This window comes from Cygnus olor, chromosome Z, assembly GCF_009769625.2.
Source record: "Cygnus olor isolate bCygOlo1 chromosome Z, bCygOlo1.pri.v2, whole genome shotgun sequence".
Taxonomy (NCBI): Eukaryota; Metazoa; Chordata; class Aves; order Anseriformes; family Anatidae; genus Cygnus; species Cygnus olor.
Window position 1 is genome coordinate 80,194,931 of NC_049198.1, and position 23,687 is coordinate 80,218,617.

Below are 23,687 nucleotides of genomic sequence, written 5' to 3' on the forward strand. Positions count from 1 at the left end.
AATGGAAAAACATTACCATTTGCAGAGTCTTATTGTCCTGGTTCTGTGCACTGTCTGCCAGTAACTGGATCATCCTTTTCCAAAGCTGATGAAGGTCTGCTTTTTCTGCACCTTCCTCCCGTTTTATAGTTATTAGTTTCTGCCATGTTTCAGCCACCTGTCAATAGGAAACAAACTATGCTGTAACTCTTTAAATTCAACAAAATTTTCAAGTACTGTCAACTCCAAGAAACACGCATTTCACTTTCCTCTCTTAAAATGGCACACTGCTGTACAAGACGATGACATTCTTTCAAACAGTTAAAAGATAACCTAATTTAAACTAAACCGCTATATTACTAGAGTACTTCCATTTCTATACCTACTTACATTTGCATAACACACTATTGCAAAGAAATGCTTGCATCATTTTTTGAAAAATTTAAACGGAAGATTTAAAGCTATCCTGACCTGCCTTGTTATTGGACAGAAAGCCCAGTGCCAGCCAGCCATAGTAATTAAGGACCACATGGAGAAAAATGAATGCTTTCAATATAGAGAGTTAGAGACATTGTAGGAGGGTAAGTGAACACTAAATTATAACACAAAACGAGAACAGTATACATAACTGCCTACATTAAGTAAGCCTTAAGTTAAAGAATAACAGTACACCTCGAAATAAGGGTGTTGGTGAAGCCCTTCCTACATTATCCACAACACACGCTGGCAGGCAGTACGCTGCGAACAGAATTAGACAAAAATGAACTAGCAGATCCTGACTAGGAGCAAGGCAGGAGCTTGCTTCCTAGCGTGCTAGGGTAGACAACAGAGTAATGTTTAAAGTAACTACCTAGATTTACCTGCCTTCTGACAAAAGCACTAACACCTCCCAAAACATTGCATGGGGACTTGTCTACCTTCCAAGGTACGTAAAGGTGGTACCAAGAGCATGAATTCTGACTCTGGTTCCTTGAGGAAACAACAGAAAAACCAGACAAACAGTTCTCCTACAAACTCTGAAGAACAAACAGAATATCTGTCAGAACTACAGCACTACAAACAGAAATACAGGAACTGTAGCAATATGTGCTGAAATTACAGCGTGGAAAACTCAGCAAGACTAAGAATAAAAAGGATGCTCAGGCCTAACATAGGAAGGAAACCACAAGTTAAACTTATCACTAAATTTAGTTTCAGAAAGTGCTATGCAAAGAAGCTTTGAGGCTAACAAACAGTCTTCAGCCTGATGCTAAGAGAGAAGTAAAATCTCTCATTTCCCATTGTCAGAGGAAAAGGGGGAAGATGGTGTCGTGTATAAGCACACACCACAAAAGTGAACAGAGTAGCAGCAAAAGTATTCTGTAATAACGCTAGACTGTAGATAAAGCTACTGTTGAACCGTACAGGTGTTTAACAGCTCCACCTGGTGGTAACCTGAGAAGAGCCATCCCTGCAGTGCTCATGCTGACAGGGTCTTTAGGAGTGCAAGGAGGGCTAAAGCTTGTGGTGCACCAGAGCGGATTTTCACGTCCTTATTGTTGCTCATAAAATGTGGTACCTAATCCATAGGCTTCGGTTGTTTATGTAAATTCCACCTCACCCTCTGGCATGAAACAGCCTAAGAAAAGATCATCCCATCAGTGAAGAGCTAATCAGGTACTGAGAACTGGCCAAACTAGGGAAAGGCTAAGTTCCTCTCACATGCTGTGGGTAAATGTGCATTTGGTATCATGCTGGACTTCTAGAAATCAAACCGAAGAATTATGTTATACCCTTCCAGCCTATACACTAACATTTTTGTCAAGTTTTATCAGTTTAACAGATCCCATCCAATTCTGTTATGCAGAGGGAGGAAAAAAAAAAGAATATAGTTAAAAATCTGTGCTGCCTAGCTGTGATCCAAAAGGAGATTTCAAGTGATCTGTGGCCCAAAACTCCTATGGATTCCTTGATGAAGACTAGTTAATTCTAGCAAGAAATTTCCTTTTGATCAGAACAGAGAAATAACATTAGTCACCTACCTCTAAATATTTCTTTTCTTGATGATATAGTTCCACAAGCTTGTTACATACATCACACCATTTCTGCTTGTCTCCACTAGAAAGAAGAAAATCAAACAAGCTAAGCTTTCCATAAAACAGCAATACAGTTCTCAAATTCTGACAAATAAAGTTGTAATTCAGTTACCAAAAAAATATTTAGAACATTGCGGATTACCTTAAAAATTGCTGCTGTAACTGAGTAAACAATTTCTTTAAGGGATTGGGCTTTTCTGTTTGATCTGCTTTCAGATTAAGGAAACAAATGCAACCCTCCAGTCAGCTACACTGACAGCTGAGAGTTACTTTTGTTTAGAACTGTATCTGTATGAGGTGCCTGAGGTACCTTCCCTGTAAAGGAGGGAAAATTAAGTCCCCTTATTAATGCAGGCTTGGTGCCATCAGAGCTAAATGCTTCAAGGCGGTGAGGTTAGACAGACGACAAAGGCCAATATAAGAATCTTCTGAAATGCTAACCTCAACTACAACTATTCCAAAAGTTTTTGCTCTAATAAAAGGGACAGAAATAACATAGCTTTTCTGTACCTGTATAATGTAGGTAACCTGCGCTTATCCAGTGGCTTAAAAAAAACAATTGGCAATCTATCCTGGCAATCATATCAGCTATGGCATTTACTGAACTTTACTGAGCTAAAAACCTTAGACTGAATTATGGTACAGTATCCTTTACCTTCCATAGAGTTCCAAGAGCTTTTTATAAACATCTGCTAAGTCTCCTTTGACATCTGTTTGGCTGGATTTCTCATATAAATTTGCTAATCCCTTTAAAAAAAATAAGATCAGAAAATAAGTAACATTCGTTGTCTGCAGTTATGACTTAAATTCACATTGCAAGTTCCGCCTAAAAAAATACATTGCCTTCACATGTTAATGCAGTAATCTCTGAGCAGAATCTACATTGATATTTCCGTATCTATTTTAAAATAGCTTTCCTCGCTTTATTAACTAATACAACTATTTGAAACTTGTAAATGTTACATAATCTTGTCTGCAAACTAGAGTATATATAAATCTAGACAAATAGCACCTCACAAGACAGAAGCTTTATATCTAAGTACCATACCACCTTGTATGATAACAGAAAGCCAGAATCTGATGGCTGTGGAAATTTCAATATATCTTGAAATCAGGCACCAGTATTTATACTTTAAAAAGCTATTTATATTGAAAACTCAACAAACCTTACTACATTAAAAAATATCGGATGCTGACATCTGTGAGAGACCTATTGTGCAACCTTATGCTTCACAAGTTTCCAAATAACTCAACTGTATGCTATAACCATATACTCTTAGGATGTCACAACACCAGCAGTACACATCTATTTTAAATGTATGTTGTTATTTTTTAAGTAACATCAAAAATTAATAACAATCCATTTCATGCTGGATGCTGGAAAAAAAAGTTTCTAGATAAAACATGTTATTTTATATGAGAGAAGAACTCTCAAATGTTTGTTAAGCTATGAGCATGGCAATTCTAAGCACAGACAAATTTACTATATGTTCTTCAGTTCATGTTCTTCCTAGCACATTTCACTGCTATCTTGTCCAGAGAAGAAATACACAGTTAAGTACAATGGAACTAAAATGCATGCTGCTACACAAACGCAACCACCCATGGCTTTAGTTTGGACATACATAACATTAACTTCTGCTACTGAAAAGCTCCGTACAACTTAACGCCTGAAGAACATTCAACGTAAGTCTTAACTCAGCTTTGTTCCCATACTTAGCTCCACAGGAATACTTCTCATGGAAAGAAAACGTGAATCTGGGCATACACTTACCTGCCACGCCAGCAGCTGGTTTGGTTCAAGTTCAATAGCCTTCTTATATGCTCCTTTGGCCTGATCAGGCTGTTCTAGCTCAGCAGCTGCCAGGCCAATAAATACCCAGGCATTGTAGTTATTTTTTTCTTGCTTTAAGACTGCCTAGAAACATGCAATTTTAGGTGAAAAGGATGAATGCAATACATCTTACAGATTCATGCACTAAGTTTTCTCATTAAGGTTTGGTGAAATCTTCTTTATAATATTAAAAGTTAACTCATTTTTAGGGAAAGGTTAAGATTAATAACTTGAGATTTTTATGCCACAAAATGCTTCACATTGGAACTGTTTTGCCAGTAAGCATATCTGCAGCTCTACAATTAAAACTTTCCTGTTGAAGTGGGGGGTTAGAAACTAATTTTGATTGCCAGCATTCTAGACTTAATGTTCTTATTTCCATACGTAAGCAAAGGCAAAAGGAGAGTGGAACAGAAATTAAGCTGTGCGATTAATCTTAACTATTACATCTGTGAGGTACACCACACTCCACATAACTACACAGTTCTAGGTGTATGGGAACAGCAAACAAAAAGTACAGAAATCACTACTTTCCAAGTAAATAATTTACCTTGCAATGTTTTAAGGCTTCCTTATATTCTTTATTTCTTATGGCTTCTCTAGCACTCTTTAATGCTGCTTTCACCTCCTTATTTGACATTGTGGCTGCTAAATAAAACCAACACATAATTAGTTAGTATAGAAGAATTGTAAAATAATTTAGGTTGGAAAAGATCTTTAAGGTCATCAAGTCCAACCATACAAACAGAACTCAGAACATTGCTAATGTCCTACTGTAATAGCATAAAGAAAGCATCCTGAACACTTTAGTTACTGCAACATGCCAAAAATGCACATTGAATGATAATTCCCTAAAACTTGCTGAAACAAGTAATATAGTTAAGATCAATTGGTCACGCTTAGTCCTAATGCAGGACTAAGTCTATGTTCCAAACAGTTAAATGATACATAGTACTTATCCTAAGCCTTACCCTGAATTTCATTCTGGGATAATCTTCAATGGGATGAGAGTTGTTGTATGACAGTTACCACAGAGTTCTAGAATATCAGCACATGAAAGACACTGCATTCAGTTTCTCTTAAAGCAGGAATTACTAAACAGCGAGCACTAGACATGTTCTCAAGGGGTTCCTGAGATCAGAGTTTCATTTTTGTGTCTATATCGGGACGATGCTCAGCAGGACACCAACACTCAGGTGTGGTCAGCCTTCTGACATAAATAACTGATCCGCCAATAACTACAGCCGCATGGAAGCATTAAAGTACAAGCATAAGAGACGTTCATGTTTGTGATGTCTGCGATAATCATACACTGTTGTTTCACGTTAAATATTTTGCCTAAAACAAAACTTTAAAACATCATAATCAAAACTGGCAAAATGGGACGTGGCTGAGGAACGACTCTGATGGTGCGGCCAAAGAAGTATGCTGGAAACATGAAAGAGCAGCTTTTAGAAGCTGAAGAGCTAAAGTTGAAGAAGGGAATAAGGGCTTAGGGAGAAACTAATAGCGAAAGAGTGAAGGAAGATGGCTGATGTCTAAGATTCCCTCAGAATCTAAATATATATATATATATATATATATGATTTTTAAAACCTCCAAACGCACGCGTTTTACCAGCTGCCGAAGACAAACGCTGTCCTTCCGAGCGGGCACAGAGTCCTCAGGCTCCTCAGTCACCGCAGACCCAGCGCCCCGCGCACCTCCCGAGCCCGGGCTCCATCTCCGCCTGCGGAGAGAAGACAAACTCAGCCCGAAGCGCCGGCTCGGCTTGGCCCGGTCCGGCCCGGCGGGGCCTGGCTCTGCACCCGCCCGGCCCGCCGAGCCCAGACCTCCCGCGGGCGGTTCGCGTGTCGCCCCCAACCCCCCCGCGTCCCCTCGGCCGCCATCTTACCTCCCCTCAGCCCCCTCACCTCCCCTCAGAGCCGCAACCGCGCAGGCGCACTCCCCCCGTGACGCCACCGCGGGGACGCGTTCCGCTCGGCCGCCATTGCGCCCGCCTCCGGCGGCGAGCTCGGGGCACGCTGGGAGATGTAGTCCGCCCAGCCGGGCCCCGCTGGGCGTCGCCGGCCCGTTCCGCGGCCATGCGGGGCGGCGGGGACGGGGGGCCCCTGCTCTGGGCCGGGCTGACGCTGCTGCTCGCGGCCGCCGTGCCTTGGGCGGCTGCCAGGCCGCGGCCCGCCGCCTCGGGGCGCCGGCCGCGGCACAGCGTGGTGCTGGTGGCCTGCGACTCGCTGGTGAGTGCGTGCCCGGGGCCGCTGTGGTACCGTGTCCCGGTAGCGGGGGGTGCTGAGGTGAGGGCTGGGCGGCCGTGAGCGGGAGGAGAGGTCGGTGCCGAGCCCCCCGGCGGTACAGGCAGGGCTGCGAGGTGGGGCGGTGGGAATGGTTGCCTCGGTTCTCGGGAGCGGCGCTGCAGAAATAGGGGTCACACAGTGGGGTCACGCAGCCGTGCTGGTTGGAGAAGGCCTCCGGCACCGTCACGTCCAGCCTTAGGCTCCCGCTTGGACTCGCGCTAAGCCACGTCCCCATGCACCGCATCTGAATGCCTCCGGGGTGGCGGCCCAGCCAGCTCCCTGAGCAGCCCGTCCCAATGCCCCACAGCCCTCTCAGTGAAGAAATGTCTCCTAATTTCCAGCCTCAGCCTCCCCTGGCGCAACTTGAGGCCATTCCCTCTAGTCCTATCACCAGTCATCTGTGAGAAGAGGCCGACCCCCAGCTCCCCACACCTTCCTTTCAGGTAGCTGTGGAGAGCAATAACGTCTCCCCTGAGCCTCCTCTTCTCTAGACCAAACACCCTCGGTTCCCTCAGCCGCTCCTCACAGGACTTGTGCTCCAGGCCCTTCACCAGCTTCGCAGCCGTTCCCTGGACACGCTCCAGGGCCTCGATGCCCTTCTTGTAGTGAGGGGCCGAACAGAGCACTCGAGGTGCGGCCTCACCAAAGCTGAGTACAGGGGGACAGTCACCTCCCTCCTCCTGCTGGCTGCAGTATTCCTGATACAAGCCAGGATGCCATGGGTCTTCTTGGCCACCAGGGCGCACTGCCAGCTCATGTTCATCTTGTTCATATTCATTTAAGGTGGCAACAGAGTCATCAGCTGAGTCAGAATTTTACTGGCAACTCTCCCAGAAAAGAAAGCACCCCCCAAAAACATTGTTATATAGATGTTTTATAGCTTTTTATTCACCAATCACTCACAACTATGTGAGCACTTTGTAGAGCTATTTTTGCACAAACTTATGCAATCAGACATAGTAATGTATTCATGCACATATTCATGATACATTTAATTGCCGGTCACATTTAACAACTAACTTTTGCTTAAGTTATACATGTCATGACATCTCTGCGTAGTACTAACCCTATGGCATGTTACTGTCTTTCCTCGTTTGTCCAGGACAAACCAGTTGGTCAGCAGATGTGGTCACTTGGCCTTCTATCATCAGGATGTACTTTCTTTTATTTTCAGGCTGATTATTTGTTTTTCATTATTTTCATACGTGTTCTTCTTGTCAGAGTTGATATTTCTCAATAGCAGAGTAGGCCTGATAAGTTAAATAAATGCTTTCCCTCTGACTTGAAAAGCAGAAAGGAGATGAAGGTCACTGGACCCTGTACCATTGGAAATCTGAAGGACTTTAGGTCTCACAACAGATGGGATGGAGAATTTGTAGACATACATGAAATGACTGAGATAAAGTGTTGGGCGTCATATATTGACTTACGCAGACTTTTATTAGGCATAACAAATAATATAAACTTGTCAAGTGAGTTTCTGCAGTTAAAAGGACAAAGGAACCGTTAGGTATGTTCTTATAACTTTCTGATGGCTTTATTACACCGAGTTACCGATACATTTGTTTTAACTCCCGGAGGGGTAGAAGAGTTTTTTTTTATTTTATTTCATTTACAAACACAGAATATATTTCCTTGTACAGAATATGTTCCTAGCTAAAGACAGCACTTTTTTTTTTTTTTGCCTTTTCTCACAATGCTTCTATCTGTCTGTCCAGAATACTGGGAAAGTTTTTATCACAGTTTTACTTTGAGGAAAACCTTGGTTTCTGTGTCTCATCTGATCTATGCTTTCTTGTAAATCAAATATAAGCTCCATGGCTTTACTTTCAAGGACTTTTAATATCTGATCCCTTATCATTCCCTGTTGAGAAACCAACATTTGACTCCCAGTCATCTCAAAATACACCACTTGATTGCATAGTTCAGAGTTCTTGACATTTTACGTGTTGTCTGTCATTTGTGGGACAAATTCTTCCTAAGTATTTATAAAACGTGTTATCTGTCCTTAAAACCCTTGTTAAAACACTTGTTTGTTGTGATTTCAAAGATAATACAATAGCTCCTTATTCAGTTTAGTTCCCCTGATTATATTTTGCTTCTTCTTATTATTGTGAGAACATCAGCTCTCTTAATATTCAAAAATAATGTGTTTTTTGTAGATGAAATTTTTTCTCCAAGTTTTCAGCTTTTACTGAACCTATTATTTACCAAGAAAATGTCAAATTTAACATTTAGGGAGTTTGTCAGTGGCCTTTTTCTCTTCAGATGCTGAAGCTATAGACAAATCTAAGTATATCGTCCTGTCAAGGGGAAGATTCTCGTAACTGACTTTGAGGAATTAGTGAGGTACCCCTGGAAGAAGGAAAAGCAAAAAGACAGACGTTTTTCTGTGATATTTCCTACAAAAACAGTTAAGAAGGTGCTGTTTGTGAAAGGTATCTGTTTCACAATATGTACCTGCTTAGTGTGAACAAAGACGAAAATGTTAAATAGTCATTGTTTTGTGTAAGTCTTTATGAGATAGGTCTGAAAGCAGAAATATGTTAACCTTTTTGATCACATTTCTAGTGCAGCACAAGGCAGAGTTGGATGAATTTGAAACCAACATTTTTTTTCTGAAAGAAAAGCGTATGTCCTGCAAGCTGTCAAAAAGTACAGGATTTAATTTTAAATTATGCCTGCCTATGTGGTGGATACTGCTGTCTACGAAATCCACACTTGTTTTGCCAAGCATGACAAAAATTCTCGTCTTGGTAGTTCAGGACCATGTTTGGCCTCCAAGGGAGTGACCAGTCGCTTGAGCAGCCAGCTTTTTGCTGTTAGGTGTCACATCAAGCGCTGTGCTTATGAGGCTTGCTGGTGGAACATAGCAGCTGTAGGTAATTCAGCTCCTGAATTGCTACTTGAGATGAACAGAGTGATGACAGGCAGCCATCTCCTCACTCTTCGTGCGGTGCAACTCGAGTTCCTGGATGAAATGTGCTTCCCTGTGTAACTCAGAATGATTGTACTACTTCAGGTACTTCAAAATCCGCAAGTGCTACAGAAACATTAGAGAATGGTTTTCCAGAAAAGAGCTGTAGAGCTTTCATCTTCTCAGCCTGCTGAAGAAATGTATTTCTTTCATAGAATAGACATGTCACCTTCCTGTCCACTATCAAAGAAAAGACTTAGCTCCAGCTGTTCAAACATCTTCACTGGAGGGCCTTATGAATATCTTGCTGATGGGTGAGAGATCAATCACGTACTCTCTGAAGACTGCTTTCCGCCCAGAGTTCTGTGATATGGCAGATTGCAGCCTTACCATTTGTCTTATTTCTTTGTCTTAATTCTTTGTAAATTTTCACATGGATGATCAGTGCTTACCCTGGGGAATCCTGGAAGCAGTAGAACACAGACTAAATTCTTGAGGCTTGTTCTCACTTACTTTTGCTGATTTTTTTTTCTCCCACATACTATTAAAAAAAATGACGTTAGTGAAACTGTAGTCAAAAATTAAAAAATATATCTGCTAACATGCAGAAACAGCACAGTTTGAAATAGATAATAATAAGTCTTACATTGTCTGATCTCTGTTCTTTGAACTCTAATGAAAATCTGAAGACAGAAAGAAAGTATTGTTTCTATGTAAGTTTGGTTAATGCTTCATATAGGAAAATATATATGTTTGTTTCCAGTAGTTATTTTCAAAACAAACACCATCTTCAAAAATAGAAAACAATGGTTTTTCTTGGAACTCTTACATCCATCTACCTGTTTTGTTCTAAGTTAAAGCATTTTCTCTTATCCTTTCGACTTTTCACTGTGACACAGATGCCAGGAGAGTGTTTATACCCATTTTAAACTTAAAACTGTTTGAAAGGTGAGATTTCATATGAAGTAAGGCATTGATCTTGCATTCCTGGAGACTGTACGCGTTCTTTGTGTTTTGAAGTAGGTGGTCAGAGGTCTCCATCTGTTTTTGTGCAGCAGCTCCAGTGAAGCAATCACGGCAGTTTGCTTACTTGAATAAAAGTACCCATTCAGTAATAAGAGACAGCAACTCCTTTGATGGCCATATCTCCCTTGTTGGCCATATCTAGTGATTTTTGATTATGAGTCAGGAGGAACAAAATGGTTGTTCAGTTAAATGTTTTCTGTTGAAGACGTAGTATCTCACTAAACAATCCTTTTCTCATCTGAAACAGAAGAATTACAGTAAAACTCACAGTGCAATTCCATACTTAATGTCATACAATGATGCCTGCTGACTCCAGCAGCTACCAAGACCCCATTCTGCCAAATGAGGCTAGTTCAAAATACGGCTGGTTCAAAACCAGTCATTGCACAAGTCTGCATCAGTATTCTGACCAACTCCTTTTCGTCTTTTACCTTATCCTGTAGAGTGCTTCATGTTAGGACCCTGAGGGAGAAATAACTCTGGAAGAATTGGAGCTTAGAATGTGTTGAGCAATAGAAAGGAGGTAGTTTTATGAAGAATTGCAGTTGTCTTATGCATGGCTTTTTTTTTTTTTTTGAGTAATCTATTTTATATTGATCTAACAAGAGCTTCTCAATTCCTTATTTTCCATACCTGAGTAGAATCAGCAGTGTTTCAAGATTTCAATTTCAAGATCACAAGTTAAGAATAGTTGCTGACAATAATTTGGGATAATGGTGTTTACATAATGTTTTTCTCTGTTTCATTGCAGGATGGACGTTTGACATTTTATCCAGGAAATCAGACTGTGGAATTGCCTTTCATAAACTTTATGAAAAGACATGGCACTGTCTTTCTCAATGCTTATACCAATTCTCCAATTTGTTGTCCATCCCGTGCAGGTAAGACCAAGCAAAACATCAGATTAAAGAAAATGATAAATACTTGCACATGTCAATTTAAATATACAGTAATTATTAGAAACTTCAAAGGCTTAAATTTGTGGGCTTTCGCTTTTTTTTTCAGTAAAACCAATCTATTTTTGATTTGTGTCTGAAGTTCCTACAGTATTCTGATGTTCCATCCATTTCTCTTTTCCGTGGCTCATGCTTCTTCCTTTCAGGTTTTTGTTCTCTCTCTTTTTTTCTTTTCTTTTTTTTTTTTTGGTGAAATTACGTCCAAGCTTCCAGGTCTTTTTCCAAATTTCACTGAAGCATCAGTAACTTTTAAAAATCTTGAGGATTTGTAAAGAAATTGTCAGTTTGTATGCTGCAGTGTTGAAACTGCATTCAGAACTACTCTTGTCCCTTCCTGTACAAACGCAATAAATCTCTTGCCTACTTCAGGAAAAAATACTACATAAAACCAGTTGAATACATTGGTTGCTGCTAGCCTTGCCTCCAGATTACATTTATTCTAAACACTGTGTTAAATACATAGTGCATCCTTCAGTGTCTTTATATACTTAAGTATTCATCTTTACTCACGGTTATCAGTGTCCCATGTGCATCTTCACATTTGCGGAGTTTAGAACTTGGAAAGTTAGAAGGAAGCTGTATTCTTGATAAAAGGTTACATCTTAAAGTGTTTCTAGCCTTCTCAGTTGTTGCAAAGATCCTCCGGTGGTGATGTAAATGAAATTTCATCTATAGCTGAAGGTGAGATCCCCCTTTCTGTCATACATGAATTGGAGGAAGCAGCCTGTCCTAAGTGCAGCAGACAGGTGTAGATGTGAACCAGCAAGGCATCTCTTGTTTAACCAGTAGGAACTGAGGGTGCATCCATCGTGGAGGAGTCAGAGACAATACTAGAAGGGAAGGGAGGAGCTGGGAGTGATGTGAGGCATCGCTGTCGGTGGGGAGAGTAGGGGTACCACCATGGTATGGTGTTAGCGTTTTCTAGTGTTACTGGCTTTTCCACTGTGTACAGAAGAGTTTAGTTCTGCTTTTGGATCCACCTTTGGCTTTAAAGTACCATTGGGAAGATGACAGGCTGCAAAGAAACAGGGACTGGATAATAAAAATGTTTATTGTAATTCCTTCTCAACCTTTCCTTGGTTTCGTTTGTTTCACTTTTTTTTTTCACTTTTTCACACAGTTTTGTTCACTTCATTAATAATCTTGCTTTGTTTCTACAGCTGGTAGTGAAGTAGAATATATGGAAAGGATAAAACTGAGGCATTTAGTTTTTAAAAAAGTAAAAGACTCTAATTCTCTTCACAAACATACTTTAACACTAAAATCTAATTGAAGTGAGGGGAGGTAATGCTTTGGAGCACGTGTGCATGTTTCATCAGGATCTGCAATGCTGTGGATTTTTTCCTGATTTACAGAAAAGCTTGACTTACTGACTTTATAGTGCATGGAAAGGTGGGACCTTTATCTGTGATTCTAGGGATTATTTTAATAATTGTTGCTCATAATGATGACAAAAATGTGATCCACTTGAGTGGGTAATATAAAATGCCATTTTTCTGATTCTTAATGTGAACTTTTTGCCTTTAAAATAATGAAAAGATGGATCCATTCTGAAGTATATTCAACTTAGTTTTAGACAGGAAGTACTACTTACTCTTCACAAACCGTATCTCGTTTGTTCCCCAGCTATGTGGAGCGGTCTTTTCACTCATTTAACAGAGTCTTGGAATAACTTCAAAGGTCTAGATCCAGATTATGTAACATGGATGGATCTCATGCAGAAGCATGGCTACCAGACACAGAAGTATGGGAAATTGGATTACACTTCTGGACATCATTCAGTGAGGTAATCAGAGAGATGCTCCTGGTATGACATAGACAGGAATGAATAGCCTGGCAAGTGGTTTCTGTCTCTGACTGAAATGGTAGGAGCTTTTATTTGAAAGAAATTGTGTTAGGAACCTAGTAGAGGTCTGTCCTGTAATTTTATGCAGCCATAAGCATATCTCATTTTGTCTGTTTCTTTTAGCTGGAAGGTGAACGTCAAGATTGTGGCTTTGCTAAAAGTGAATGGTTATTTCATATTTTATTGCTTTAAGACTTCTTGTGTTGATTATATATATAGTATCAGCATAGGAAAACCAAAACAGAGAAACATATTTGATAATACTTGTATACTAAAGCTACCATCACAAACACTGGAGATGTTTTTTTTTTGAAGGCTGTGTCGTAAGTTTTTTTAAATAACAAAATTCCAAGGCCCTGTTTACCAGATAAATAGTTAGATAAATAGATAGATAAATATGAATCCATAGTGGAATATGGAACAGGGTCAACAAGGTAGAGATGCTATTTCTAAACGTTATTGTGTAGATGTGGTAAGAAGAACCATTCTGACATGAAGTTATAATAAAACAGAAAAAAGTTTCGGAAGCAGCAAAGAATGAGTAAAGCTATGAGCATAAAATACATATGCGATAGCTGTAGATTAAGTTTATAACAATTCTCCTTTATGTAGAAATTACAGATAGATTACAGCTACAAATGTAGGAGAAGTTCATCGGGAGTTCTAAATTCTTTTGACTTGGAAGAAAAATGAAGAAAACAGTTACCACCGAGTATGTGTCTTGTGTATGTATTTTCAGTAACCGTGTGGAGGCCTGGACTAGGGATGTTGACTTCCTGCTACGGCAAGAAGGGAGACCCGTGGTAAATCTTACTGGCGATAGGAGGCACGTGAGAGTGATGGAAGCAGATTGGCGGAATACTGACAAAGCAGTGGCTTGGATACGGGAAGAGGCCGTTAACCTTACTCAGCCATTTGCTCTTTATTTGGGACTAAATTTACCACATCCCTATCCATCACCTTATGCAGGAGAAAATTTTGGTTCCTCTACATTTTTAACATCTCCCTATTGGCTTGAAAAGGTATGTGAAGATGGAATTTAAGTATTTTATTACTTGTAAGTTTTCAGATCAGACACAGTTTTGATAGTTCAGTACACAGTAAATAGTACTTGGATGAGATGTTAGCCTTATGATTTAAGATTAAGCAAATAGAAGAAAAGAATTTTGTTCTGTTGTAGGAAAGGAAAAGGTTTGTTAGCAGTTATCACCACTACCTGTTTTAAATTGCTAACTGTTATAAACTGCTAACTGTTAGAAATTTGGAGTTCAATGGCTAGAAACACATTATGTTGATATAATGAGACCTAAGTTTTAGTGAGAGATTTTCTGAGCAGAAGTCTTTTTTCTCTTAGCTGCTTTCAATGCTACTGTAGCATCATTTGTTTTTAGTGTCCCAAAATGTCCTGCTATGTCTATATGTGCAGAGTGAGCAGATAGCACTCCATCATAAAGACAGAGTAAATATTTTTTTCTCTCTCATGTAGTCTCCAGGTGCCCTTACCTATCATAAATCTATAAATGGGTTACAACAGCTTCCACTGCATTAGGAGTTTCTTCAGCTGAAGAAGTGAGAGTCACGTTTTAAAGGACTTTATTCTTGCTTCAGAAAAAAACAGATGCAGTTCATATAACTGAATTTTGCCTTTTCTACTGGGGAGATGCAAAATTTGTTTAGGTGCAACAAAAATACAAAGACTTAGAAAAAGAGATACACAAATTAAGGTTGAGTGACATTGGTAGATATCGGTCTAATATCTATAATAGATATTCTTTATTAAGAATGCTGAGAAGTTTATGGGGAAAGGAAGAGCAGGGAAAAAAAAACAACACAATCCTTCCTGTGAAAAAAGCAAGATCCAGTTTAGATATTAGGGAAACTTCCTAGGTGCTAACTGCTACAACAGACATTTCTTGGAAAGTGGTGTTATATACCTTGTATCACATCAAGTGGTGGTATGTATCTTCTTTCACATCACAGCATACCATCTCAAATTTATAACATCTCAAACACATTTTTGCAAACTTAATCCAGTTAGACTATTTAAACTCCATAGTTTGTTGAGGTCCTTTCACCGACTGTGTATTTGTGTTCAGTTATGTGAACCACATGCTACCACGTACTGACCATTTCCTGATTCTTCTGGAATGTATTTGTTTTGGCCATGGCAAAAGCAGACCGTGAAAATGACAAAGATCAAGCTTGTGAGGAAATTTGAGTGTGTAGATGAAGACTGTGAATTAAATTACATGCGTACTGCGGAGCTAGTACAGAATGGAGTATCAGCATGGTATGTTTATGAAACCCTGTGCTGCTGAGCAGATGGTCCACTGTAATTTGCACTAGCTGGCTCTTTTTCGGGGCATGTGGCATCTTTTCTAGTTACAAGTTATGACAGGCAGACATAGAGATTATGACTATGAATTCTTAAAGCTAGGTTCTAATCTTGTACAAAAGGATTCAGTCTTCTGATGAATCATGGGGATGGAAAGTTTTTGCTTCCATTATATCTCATACAGCTAATAAATACCATTTGAGGAGTCTAAAATGTGACTTTATGTAGGCAAGGATCCTCAGTGATGGGAAGATGACTGACGCAGTTGTCTGTTATTATTTTATCTTCCATGATTTCTTCTTGCCACCTATTTTCTGTAGGTCCAAAGGAAGCTTAGGTTTTGATATGTCTGTTTTGACTATTACAAAGCTGGGTATTATCACTACATTTTGAACACTTTAACTCTTGTTTTACTGGCTGTTAAGATGACTTCATATGTCTCCTGGATAACTCAGGAGAGAATATTGGCTGTTGTGGGAGGCAGAACTTTGTAGGTTTTGGAACATACAGCTGTAATAGCACTGACTGTCAATGGTATGATATATGACAGGGAGAGGCATGCTATGCACATGGTTGTCCAGCCACTTGCTAGTTGTTGATACCACACCTTTGGGCAAAATCAAATTGTGTTCAGCTGGCATCGGTATTCTGAAGTCTGCACCAATAAATGAGGGATGTAATACTTCTAGGTCCAACTTCGTTTTGGTTACCTGAGGACTGCAGAATTTCAGACCACAATGACTCCGTAACACAAGAATCTCCATCTGAGCACTGAGTAGATTATTCTGTATTGTCTACTGCACAAAGTATGCTCTCATCTCATTTCTCAGGGATAGTGAAATTGGCTATCACCCTGTGAACAGGAGGTGGTGCTATCTTTCCCTCATTTGGGTGAAAATCTGTTTTACAGGGTGCATGAGACAGGTAGTAAAGTCAGAAGGGGGAGCTATGTCAATAGCTGCTGGACCAGAGGAGTGTCGACGGCTCTTTCTCCTGAGTTCTGACATGTGAAATGACAGCTTTCTCATTGGCATGAAGCAGATAGAGTTGGGGATCCATGAAATCACTTCATCTGTATTAGGTTTATAAATTCAATCAGTATATCTGTCAGTGCAGTACAAATCATGTTACCAATTAATATTATTAGACCTCATGAAATAACTACTTTTCCTACAGTAATTACAGTCATTAAAATACAGGAAAAAGTAGTGAGCTCTTTTTTTTGTATTACGGTGCACACTGTAAAATATACTCTTTTGTACATGTCTTGAAACTTCTGAGTTTCTTAGTTCCGTATGGTGCAAATCCTAGCGTCTTTGATCTGCTTGCTTATTGAAACTTGCTTCTTCACCATCATAATCTAGGCCTCAGCTCTGATTATTAGAGAAGATTTTCAGAGGTAAATGAGAACAGCATGTGTTTTTATTGCTTAATAAACTTATTTTTTCCATACTGAGACTATAGTTCTCTGCTTTTTGGTAATTTGTGTTTTAAATCTGTGATACAGAAGTAATTAACTTTGGTAAATGCAGCACTTGCTTAGGAGCATGCTTACAAGTGTGACTGCCTAGGCAAATGTATGTGTCAAACTTTCAGGCACTAAGGCTCATGCTTAAGCATACAAAATCTGTGAGAATGCCAGTCTGAATATGCAGATCTAGCATTGCAGTAATTGATTCGCTCCTACTTTTAGCTCCAAACTGATTTTGTGCTTCTTTATAACTAAATGGCTTAACATTTGTAGAAATAAATAGAAATGTGTTAGAAAATTGGACTAACGTTGAAATATTTTTATCGACATGGACTTGTTGTCCAGTTTTCTGTAGACCTTCCCAGACTAAGTACTTTCTGTATTGCTTTATAGACACACATGACACCCATACATACATATGGCTTAGAGGTATTTTACACTTAACGAGACACTATGCCAATCCTTCCGTAATTCCTCTAGATTACAGATTTAGAAAATTGTTCCACACTATCACTTCCTGTTTAAAAAGATATCAGCTAGAAAAGCACATATTTCTGGCTTCTTTCCTTAGTTTCTAGCTGATTTTTATAGCTCTCTTTTATAAGTAAATGACTTAATACCTGTGGAAACAGAGGGGAAGTATGGAGAAAGTAGCAGCACCACGTAACAGATAGACAGCTGTTGTCTCCTGGACCACAAACTGAGAACTGTGAAATTATGCTAGAAGTTTTAAATTACATGTTTTTTTTTTTCTTTTTAAATTTATTTAATTCAGTTGCTAAAGTAATGTCAATATCCTCTTTATTTTTAGGTAATGTATGAAGCTATTAAAATTCCCAAGTGGTCTTCTCTTTCAGAGATGCATCCAGTAGACTATTATTCGTCCTACACCAAGAATTGCACAGGACAGTTTACAAAGCAAGAAGTGAAAAATATTAGAGCATTTTATTATGCTATGTGTGCAGAGACAGATGCTATGCTTGGTATGTAAAGTTTCATAACACAGTGGGTTTTCTTATTCTGATTTTTTCTTAAGAAATTTAAAAGAAAATGCAGTTAGGGCTGGTCTTTTGGAAAAACAAAACAAAGCCACACAATTCAGACCTAGGAGTAAGTCACATAGATGTTGCTTAATCAACCTGTGTGATGAATAACTGGATAGCTTTTAAGGCAATTGCAAAGTGAATTCACTCTGAAAAATACTAGGATAAACTATCAAAGAGTAGATAAAAGCTAAGTAAGTACAGTAAAGCTTTGTTTGACATGCATCAGAGGAATTAAATATTTTTTCATTAGGTAATAACTGAAAAATAGAAATAGGTGCAAAGAGGAAAGATCAGCAAAGCAAAGCTGCAAAGAAACAGAAATTTGGGAGCAGAAGCAGTTCCCCTGGAGATTGATTTCAAATGCATAGATACAATGATAACAACTAGCCATGGCTTAAACAATGAAGCTACCTTTGAAGTCTTCCTTAGCAGCATATTATTGAAAATGAAGAAGAAGAAAATTAATTAAGCAATCAGAATACTTCGTAATCTGTGATAAGGTCTACATGCATAAAAATTATAATGCAAAATGGACTTCATTTAGGGTATTCTAATTCCTAATTTTAAAAGCGGCAGTGAAAGAACAAGAATTTTCTTGCATTCTAATTTGAAATTCATGAATAAATAATCTAATCTTTTTGCAATTTTAGAATGATTAATTTAAAAGGCATAGAATTACTCTTCCACATTTTATAAAATAAAAGAGATCAGTGGGGACATTAGGAAATAAGGGTATTGCTAAGTAACTCTGCACTGGGGTTTAATGCGGTAATTTAAGTTTTTAACTATTCTGTTTAGTGAAGAATTATGTTAGTGTTTTAATGTTAAAGGTATGCAGATGCTTTGCTTAGTTACTGATTTCATTGACCTTGGCCTTGTCTTCCTTGAACAAATGTCTGTGTAAGGGGTCCCTGTGAGACATAAGCACAGGAAGAAAAGACACCCATGGTTACGTGTAAGGTGGATACTGTGAGGAGTCCTTCGCTCTAGACATAGTGGTAGAGCTTCTGGTGCTGTGTTTTGCTTCTGTTGCAATAACTATTATTAGTTATAGTAGCAAAAATGCACCTCATCCTGTGGTGCATCTCTGCCCTTCATAATTTTTATGGTTGTTGTTCAGTGCCCTCCAGGCTTCATTGGGAAGCAGACTGCTGCAACTAATTTACTACAATATAATAATGTATATTGTTCTGGGATGCATGCTTTGGGCTCAGCCTTCTGTGGCAGAGGGAGGATTTCCCAAGCCTTTGAATAGGATTACTCAGGGTTTGCGTGCCACTCTGCCGATACAGGAGTTTAAAGGAATATTTTGAATGTATCTTTCTGAATACCTTTTTCTTGTTGCAGGTGAGATTATTTCAGCTCTGAGAGATACTGGGCTTCTTAAAGAAACAATTGTTATATTCACTTCTGATCATGGAGAACTTGCTATGGAGCACCGGCAGTTCTACAAAATGAGCATGTATGAAGGAAGTTCCCATGTTCCTCTTTTAGTTATGGGGCCAGGCATCAAAGAACAGCAGCAAATATCAAACATGGTGTCTCTTGTGGATATATATCCTACTATGCTTGGTGAGTTAAGTCATTTCAAATTATTTTTTTTCACTTAATTATTATTGTATATATGCATTATAGACAGAATGATGTCTCCACTTTGTGAAACATTGTAGTAAACACAACAGGAGGTAACAATTTATGTGGGGAGCACAGGTATGGACTTAATACAAAATGCAAGAAGAGCATATTAAAACTGAGTAAAGGAGTTGGTGTTGTTCTTTATTACTCTTACCATCATTCTCACAATTACAGAGAATGATTTTATTTGGGATTATTTGTTTAAAAATGTATTATGAGATACAAACCAATCAGACATAGTTTAGATCTGAATAATCCTTGCTAGCATGCATATCTAATAATTCACTATAGAAATTACAATGTAAATGCATCCAGAGATGTGATTTTATCTGAAAGGATGGCAGCTTCATTATCTTATCAAAGGAATTTCCTTTATGAAGTGTCATGTGGAAGAAACTTAATAAAGGTGTTTGTGTAGGAAAGGTACAATTGATTTGAGCAAGCCTAATAAAATGTGATAATCCATATCCATTCTTATCTTCTTGGATATGGAAATATCCTTTACGGAGCAGAGAAACAAATGAAAAGGACTTGCATCAAATTACTTACAAATAAATAGAAGGTGCTTATAAGAGTGTATTTTCAAACAGTTTTCGTGTGACAAATCACACAAGATCTCTTTGGAACTAAATATTAGGTGAAGTCACCATTCCAGGCTTTATCTATGATCTTTTAGGCTGCTGATCAGAAAACTGTTCTTTTCAAAGCAGTCTGCAAAACTCTTTATTTAAGAAGCATCACATGCATGCTACAATTGCTTGAGAAAATGTAGGGCAATAGATAAAACTGTACTTCTGGCAGTAAAAGCTAGTGAAAAATTGTTTTCTATATTGTTTTAGCTGCAGTAGTGTCTTGATTATATGTATCTTTGCTTAGATATAGCAGGAATTCCTGTCCCACAGAACATCAGTGGATATTCTCTTATACCGCTGCTACAGGGAAAGGCTGAAGATGAAGTGTCACCCAGAGGGCCTCGGCCCTCGTGGGTGTTGAGTGAGTTCCATGGGTGCAATGTGAATGCTTCCACGTACATGCTTCGAACTGATAAATGGAAGTATATCGCGTACTCAGATGGCCATTCAGTACTTCCACAACTGTTCGGTATGTTACAACTCTTGTGTCCTAACTGATTGATAAATTTACTTAAATGCACATTGGCTCTTAACTGCCTTTTTATTTGTTCCAGACCTTTCTGCTGATCCAGATGAGCTGACAAATGTTGCTGTAAAATTCCCAGTAATTGTAAATTCCTTGGACAAAATACTTCGCTCTGTAGTAAACTACCCAAAGGTTTCTTCTTATGTTCAGGACTATAACAAAAAACAGTTTATCAGCTGGAAACAAAGTTTGGGCCAGAATTACTCCGCTGTTATTGCCAACCTTAGATGGCATCAAGACTGGTTAAAGGAACCAAAAAAATATGAGAATGCAATTGACGAGTGGCTGAGTCAGAGAGAATTAATAAAATAAATAAATAAATAAAAACAATGCAGATTTCTTATGACCGATGATGTGGAAACATTCTACATTTGTGATATTCTGTTGTATTTCAAGTGTTAGAACTGCTATCTTATACAAGCTATTTAAAGCAAAGATGCTCAGAGAATTACTGGTTGTTGTTAAAAAACCAAAAACATTTTATATAACTAGCCAGCACAACAGATTTAGGTTCTACGTGTTATAATTCCATATCACTTAAGTATTCATAGGAAGGATAGCACATAAGTATTGATTATGTGTATGGAATGTTTAGCTGGTTGCCGAAATGCCAAGTATTAAGTGTCAGAACTTAACAGGAATTAGCATTTCTAAGGACAGACTGGAAAACAGATTATAGTACCTAGTATGGTAGGATTCCAGTCACAGAGAAATGTGCTAGAGCCGGTTTTCCATCAAGGTGAACTTTAAGCTCATAATAAATTCTCAGTCATCCAGTTTGGAGATGCTGTAGAGGTTCAAATTTCATCAAAAAGATATCAACCAGTACTGGTCTGGACATAAATGCAGTTTATTCAAGTACTTAATATTTTCAGCATTCACTATTTGTACATCATTGAATCTCCATCCTTTGAGGATCAGCCTTCTAATCTCTGGCTTTTGGATCTGAACTTATCATGCTTCACTGTTCAAAATAATTTCATTATATGCATAGGCTACGCATTGAACGTGTTTCCTATGAAGAGGAATTTGGCCTTTGGTCACTGTTGGAAATTAAAGGGGGAAAAAAAATAATAAGACCCTCAGACCAAACTTGTTACTACAGCTGTTCTGTGAAAAGGGGTAATGCTATTTGCACAACATACGGTGAAAACTGATTGAGTAGATTCCCCATTATGGAGTTAGATTCTGCAGGTAAATGTTTTAATGTGCAAAACTGGAATATGAAATGTATACAGAGGAGATGCTGTTGAAGCTTGCAGAAAAAATTAACATAAAAATACTATTTGTCATTTTACCAGGAATGTGACAAAAAACAAAGCAGTTTTGGAAGGAGATAAGATTTAGCTAGTAAGTCTTAACTTTTGCTTAATGAAGAATACCCTCATAGCAGCACTTACAAGTGCTTATTTTCAAGCATGGTTGTTGCAGCTATAGTAGGAATTCAGGATGATACTATAGTTCATACCTAAATGCCCTCTGGAATTTTTAATGCAATATTCAGCAGTAACAGTAAGCTTGTTAAAAAAATAATAATAAAATGAAAAAAAAGTATTTTCTGATGGTTAAGTACTCTACATGCATTTTGTAAACTGCTTACTACACTATTATTAGGTATATATTAAGTTCAAATAAACCTTTAAACCCTGTAGCATGTGCCTTTGCAATTCTTGCAAAAATGAATTCAGATAGTGATGAAATCATTTCAACAAAAAATACATCTTAGCATTCTATTATAAATCAGCTGCATAAGTACAGGGAAAAAATGTAAAAATGTCCCTGTGAAGGCTCATTGAACAAGGAAAATAATAAATAAATTGATCACTTTCCAGAGTTCTGGACAGAATGAAATAAATTGTACAGAACACAGCAAAATAAAATGATAGTGAACTTTTTTTTTTTTTTTGTCAGTGCTTTCTTTAATGTTTAACTGTATCACTAGGGAAAATTGTGTTCTGTCAATTCTGTGAACACAGTGTTACATTTCTCTGAAGATGAAAGCCTATAAAGATGCACTTATTTGTAACTGTTAGGCTAACAAAAACGCAGTTCGTATTAATGTGTGAAATGGAAAAACAAAGTTCCTACCTTAAATCCTTGCAACAACTTGCTGAATAACAGACTGCAGAAGAGTCCAGTTCATAGGGGCAGCTTCCCAGATAATTGAGGGAAACCCAGTAATGTGTTAGCTCACAAAGCTGAAGTAGAATTTCAGTAGGTAGGGGTGATCTCTGAGTTATTCTGTGGCATGTAATGTGGTGAGGATTGTGGTCAGATCCCAAGTTGGCCTATCCAGTCTAGGACATGGTGCTGGGCAACCTGCTGTAGGTGGCCCTTCTTTAGCAGGGAGAAGGGCTGCTAACCTCAACCATTCTGGTATTCTATGACAGTCAAGTATTTATTTTTGTATTTGGTCTTCTTGAAAAGCTTATTTAACCAGGAAACATTTATTTATTTGTTAAAAGCAAAACGTTGTCTTCCACAAGTTTTTAGAAAGAAAGAAGGCAAAAGCCCCCTAATACTTAACTGCCTCAATTTGCGATAAACAATCTGCCTGTTTTGGTGGAGAACTGAACTAATTTAACTATAAAATAGATATATTTGCAATTGGTCATATTCAGCTTCGCTGTCTTAATTACGCTAATGCATCTGCATTACTACAACAAATCAAATGATGTTTGCAACATGCAAGCGTGGCAAGCTCACTGGAAAAACACCTTTTTCAATCACTAAACAAGTTGTACAATGTAAAGAAGATAGATACATAGAAATAGAGATAATAAGGTATAATATTGGTAATAAATAATGAGAAACTGGGGAGTGAAAGGGAGAAGAAGGGCTGGAATAACAATGCAGTCAAACATGTTTTTAGATTAACTCAGGTCAACAGAGCATCATGAAATCCTGACAACAAACAAACAAACGAAAAAAAGCAGGTGAGGTACCAGTGTTCTGAAGAATAACAATGGGTATTATTTTTGTAACTACAAGTTCCTAGAAGACACTGCAGAGGTAGGAGGCTGCCAATGTTGGATATGCCATCAAGTCATGAAAATAATCATCTGTCTTCTTTGTCAGGATAGCTTGCCTAATCAGTGAGAAAAAATGCATGCAA

The 23,687-nt window shown here is 38.5% G+C and overlaps 2 protein-coding genes across 8 annotated transcripts in view; one reads left to right on the plus strand and one right to left on the minus strand.

Moving 5' to 3' along the window:
• The window catches only part of TTC37 (tetratricopeptide repeat domain 37), a 50,111-nt gene extending 43,564 nt beyond the window's left edge, over positions 1-6,547 (minus strand). Inside the window, exons 1-8 of one of the 7 annotated variants that reach the window (XM_040542080.1) lie at positions 5,802-5,910; positions 5,506-5,617; positions 4,860-4,926; positions 4,439-4,536; positions 3,829-3,972; positions 2,710-2,801; positions 2,001-2,076; positions 17-157 (exon numbers count right to left, since the gene is read on the minus strand). In XM_040542080.1, the coding sequence (XP_040398014.1) occupies positions 17-157; positions 2,001-2,076; positions 2,710-2,801; positions 3,829-3,972; positions 4,439-4,528 (543 nt within the window). In that variant the 5' untranslated portion in view covers positions 4,529-4,536; positions 4,860-4,926; positions 5,506-5,617; positions 5,802-5,910. Of the gene's footprint in view, positions 1-16; positions 158-2,000; positions 2,077-2,709; positions 2,802-3,828; positions 3,973-4,438; positions 4,537-4,859; positions 4,927-5,496; positions 5,618-5,782; positions 5,911-6,155 lie in introns of those variants that run through there. The other 6 variants (XM_040542079.1, XM_040542078.1, XM_040542075.1 and 3 more) reach the window with 6 other exon arrangements.
• ARSK (arylsulfatase family member K) lies at positions 5,911-22,219 on the plus strand. The gene is made up of 8 exons (XM_040542081.1): positions 5,911-6,125; positions 10,877-11,006; positions 12,708-12,867; positions 13,667-13,949; positions 17,545-17,716; positions 19,127-19,351; positions 20,291-20,515; positions 20,601-22,219. The coding sequence occupies exons 1-8, from the start codon at positions 5,973-5,975 to the stop codon at positions 20,882-20,884; spliced, it is 1,632 nt and encodes a 543-aa protein (XP_040398015.1). The 5' UTR covers positions 5,911-5,972; the 3' UTR covers positions 20,885-22,219.
• The last annotated feature ends 1,468 nt before the right edge of the window (positions 22,220-23,687 follow it).

What these genes read in the sequence shown, in the direction of transcription:
- ARSK (XM_040542081.1), top strand. Translation starts at nt 5,973, where the DNA reads ATGCGGGGCGGCGGGGACGGGGGGCCCCTGCTCTGGGCCGGGCTGACG. An exon ending in TGGTGGCCTGCGACTCGCTG is followed by an intron (nt 6,126 to 10,876) that starts GTGAGTGCGTGC and finishes GTTTCATTGCAG; the next exon opens with GATGGACGTTTGACATTTTA. An exon ending in AGTACTTCCACAACTGTTCG is followed by an intron (nt 20,516 to 20,600) that starts GTATGTTACAAC and finishes TATTTGTTCCAG; the next exon opens with ACCTTTCTGCTGATCCAGAT.